This window comes from Ptychodera flava, chromosome 10, assembly GCF_041260155.1.
Source record: "Ptychodera flava strain L36383 chromosome 10, AS_Pfla_20210202, whole genome shotgun sequence".
NCBI classification, from domain to species: domain Eukaryota; kingdom Metazoa; phylum Hemichordata; class Enteropneusta; family Ptychoderidae; genus Ptychodera; species Ptychodera flava.
The window spans coordinates 22,899,847-22,903,703 of NC_091937.1; the positions used below are offsets into that span (position 1 = coordinate 22,899,847).

At 37.1% G+C, this 3,857-nt stretch overlaps 1 protein-coding gene across 1 annotated transcript; it reads right to left on the reverse strand.

Moving 5' to 3' along the window:
• Positions 1-1,706: 1,706 nt before the first annotated feature.
• On the reverse strand, positions 1,707-2,915 carry LOC139141551 (kin of IRRE-like protein 3). The gene has a single exon (XM_070711143.1). It carries the CDS (start codon positions 2,913-2,915, stop codon positions 1,707-1,709), a length of 1,209 nt encoding a protein of 402 aa, XP_070567244.1.
• Between the last annotated feature and the right edge of the window lie 942 nt (positions 2,916-3,857).

Here is a 3,857-nt window from a genome sequence, read left to right on the forward strand (position 1 = left end):
CCAATAACGGAGGAAAGCAACTTTGCACGACAACATGAACGAGGCGCGGCGGCGCCGAGATCGAAGTTTAAAGTTCACTTGGTTTCATTATGGGTAAGGAGTTGTACTTAATTGCTATTGTTTTATAGTTTTTGCAATGTAGATGAAGAAAATATCTGGATGTACAACTTGAAAACCGTAAATCGGATAATATTTGGGGGAGGGTCAATGAGTCTGACGTAACAAAAAATCACTGGTGTTGACAAAGCTATAATATAATAAGGAATGATATGTAAATATATAGCCAGAAATATTCATATTATTAGTTAAAATGTATTGAATGTATGTAATTTCGCGACAAAATATATCAACTCATTAGTTTCGCTTTGTAATTCATGATTGCGAGGCAGAAATACTTGTAAGCGAAACACGCATTTTTATTGGAGCATAAAATTGTCAAGTTTATTTGAGAACACTACATTTGACAATTAATCGCTTACGAACACTTTACATTGCTGGAAAATTTTCTGCTTTATTGTTACATGCCTTTGTTCCCGGCTTTTTAAATCGAAATTACAACAATCTATGGTACTATTTTTTTATATATTTTCTTTATTTTTCATTATTAACAATCCAGAGATAAAAATTTAATGTATCAGCATTCCTCTAAAGTACGATCCTTCACTATTTAAGTTCTAAGTTCATATTTATAATTGGTTATTTTGCCTTTTGTAATGAACACGAAATCAGGAAGCTCCTCAAAATATTCTGAATATTTGCCTGTATCTTAAAATATCTTCTTCCGTTATAATGTGAATCAGAGAAAGAATTTTACTTCTAAATGTTCTTCCTTATTGTAATAGCTGTCTTGTTCAATTTCCACTTTTTGATATCATGGCATTTCAGTATTCCGCTCCTTTCCATGTGTTATTTTGTAATGTTTGTTCAAGTCCTCGTATCAACAAAAGTGTTTCATACAACATACAACACAAATTATTATAGGGGAAACAGTTTCGTTTACCGGTGATATGAGATAAAGTAAACATGAAATGGTTTGTGATAAATCTCATTTAATAAGTGAAACTTTACTTTGCCTTTGCTTGCACTGCTTTGTTTGAGCGGGACTATTTCTATGATTAAGATACAGGAATAGAACAGTTTAATTTTTCACAACACGCACAAACCGACAGTCGTAAATTCCCATGAATAATGCAAAATAAATAAATACAAACACTTATCAGATTGTCTTCAAACTGCTCCGCAAACAAGCAAAATAAATGTTTCATTATGTTTTTCCAATATTTATCAACTTTTTCCCAAAACCTAGATTACAGATTAAGAACATAAAGTGTTCATCTCATAATGTGGCGTTAGTTAAATTAATTCCTACACGCGCTGGTTTTTTGTTTGTTTTTCTTATTCTTTTCTTCATTCTAATCGGTGTCTCTGAATTCATGTATACCTTGCCGTAGAAAAAGCTTAGTTTTTGCACGAGTCGTCGCCAGCCCTAGCCCCGCCTTTCTCCTTGTTAGTCACCACAATATAGTCTGTCATCGCATCATGTTGTCCTGGTATTTCTTTTCAAATTCTTCCTTGCATGTGAGGGTTTTTTCAAGTTTTCACACCCATAACTACCGGTAAGGGCTTTGTATTCCTTACTCAAGGTATATTCCTATCCTACCAACTAGTTTTGAATCACAGTCTCCAGCTCGTGCGGTGGTGGTGGACTATGGAATCGGGACAGGCCATACTTTTTTCCTCGTCTTTGTTTTATGATAACGGATAATCAAACTGGCGAGGATGATTACGGCAAAGAAAAATAGTGAAATCATTACAACTAAAGAGATTACCGCTGAGGATAATCCAGTCTGCATTACATGCGACACCGTAGTTATTGTTGGAACAGTCGATTCCTTAGATGTCACAGACTGACCAACGGTCACCTGGTTTGTTTCAGGTTTTATAGACACCGTTGGTTTAACGTACACATCTAAAGGACCTATCTCACATTGACGTCTATTCAGAACAGCTTTACCCTTCATTACACAGGTTATGTTGGCACCGTTGTCAGTCGGTGTCAAAGTCCATGTATCTCTGATATTGTAGTTATTATCATCGACACGTGTTCCGTTTATTTCTTCGCCGTTTCGAAGCCATGACAGACGTAGAGGTCCATTCCCTCCTCTTGAAATGCACTCTGTCGTCAATGTATCACCTGCTGAATAGTACTTTGATTCAACCGTAATGCATGATGGGTAGCTGTCATCTGGTGGGAACAGGACATCTAAGGTCGCCCCATGAGACTTCAAAATAAGTTGGCCTGAGTACTTTAGATGTACACTGCAATAAAATATTCCGGCATCACTTTGATTTGCCTTCCTGATCTGTAAGTGATACGCCTTGTCATTGTCACCGATGATGGAGTATCGAATATCGTGTGCGTTTTCTTCCGTTCTCGTATCATCAGAAATGGCTACCGTAACATTGTCTTTCGTCCATTTCACGAACGTTGCATTGGAATCTACAGCATCTATTTTGCACCGTAACACCGTTATGAAACCTTCAATGGCAGAGACATTCTTCGGTTCTTGTAGAAATCTGGGTGTTGAAAGAATCGTAATCTGTGCACTGTCCGAGCTGGTCGGAGTTATTCCTGATTTTCCAGACAAAACACAATGATAAAACCCTTCGTCTTGTCTTGATACACTCGTGATAGTCAAGATGCTTGTGAAAGAACCGTTCCTTCGATCAAAATCTTCCTCGACTTCATAGGCAGACTGAGTACTATTAAACTGCCATTGTATTTTGTAATTTTGACCTCCATCTAAGGTGACATTAACTTGGCATCGCAACTGAACAGACGTACCCTCCATTACGAAAGCGTTATCCGGCTGAATGGCAAAACTGTGTACCGCTGACACTCCATACAGAAACATCGCTATCTGAAGTACATGTATGTATCTGCAAAACACTGACATGACTGCAGTTCTCGGTGAAGTAGATGAGTGAAATGGTTTGTTAAGTTGTAATACTTATTGCCTGGTTTGATCTTTGATGTTTCAGTTCCGTTTGTAGCTTTCAAACGGATGCACGATTGCCATTGATCATGAAAAAAGTGCAAAATGCTTTGTTAGCCTGCTACTTTTTATACCGTAATTATGTCTTCCGTTTTCCACGTATATCACCAAACCAAATAAAACACTATTATGTGTGTTTCCGGTAGCTCGACCTTCCCTTGCTGAAAAGCATCTGGCCTAAACTTTTTACACTTTTTAAATCGTGCATGACTTTGCAAAATGTTGTTGTTATTGATATGATGCATCCAATTAAAAACATAAAATGAGAAACAGCTCCCGATCAACCCATCCTTTTCCCCGGAGGCATATTATAGGAATATTTTTTCCGGCCTTTTATCTCCTAATTTCGGGAGAGCAATGATTTTATACTGTAACTGATGCATCACTAAACCAGTTTCCCGCCGCTTTGCAACGAACCTACACGGGATTGTTTATCTGAAAATCAGCAACAACTTTCCTTGGCCAGTATTAACTGTATTGATTCGTGCCTAGGGGTGCTACGGAATGTTTATCTTCCGTAAACAATACTTAAACATAAAGTAGAGGTCAGACAGAGTAAGGCTTGATGACGCCCCCTGTGTCATGATCATTACATAAAACTAAACATAATGAACACAGAGAAAATTTGAGGCAAATTTATGAAATACTACAGCTCAAAAATAGTGACATTGTTAAATTGTTAAAGGATACTGTATTTAGCAAGCAGTCCTAAGAGTGGAATCCATTGAACTTTATGGTCAAATGGCATTAGTTTAGAGTGTATTTTATGATTAAATTTGTTAAGCTTTACTGTTATAGGGC

What these genes read in the sequence shown, in the direction of transcription:
- LOC139141551 (XM_070711143.1), bottom strand. Translation starts at nt 2,915, where the DNA reads ATGTTTCTGTATGGAGTGTCAGCGGTACACAGTTTTGCCATTCAGCCG.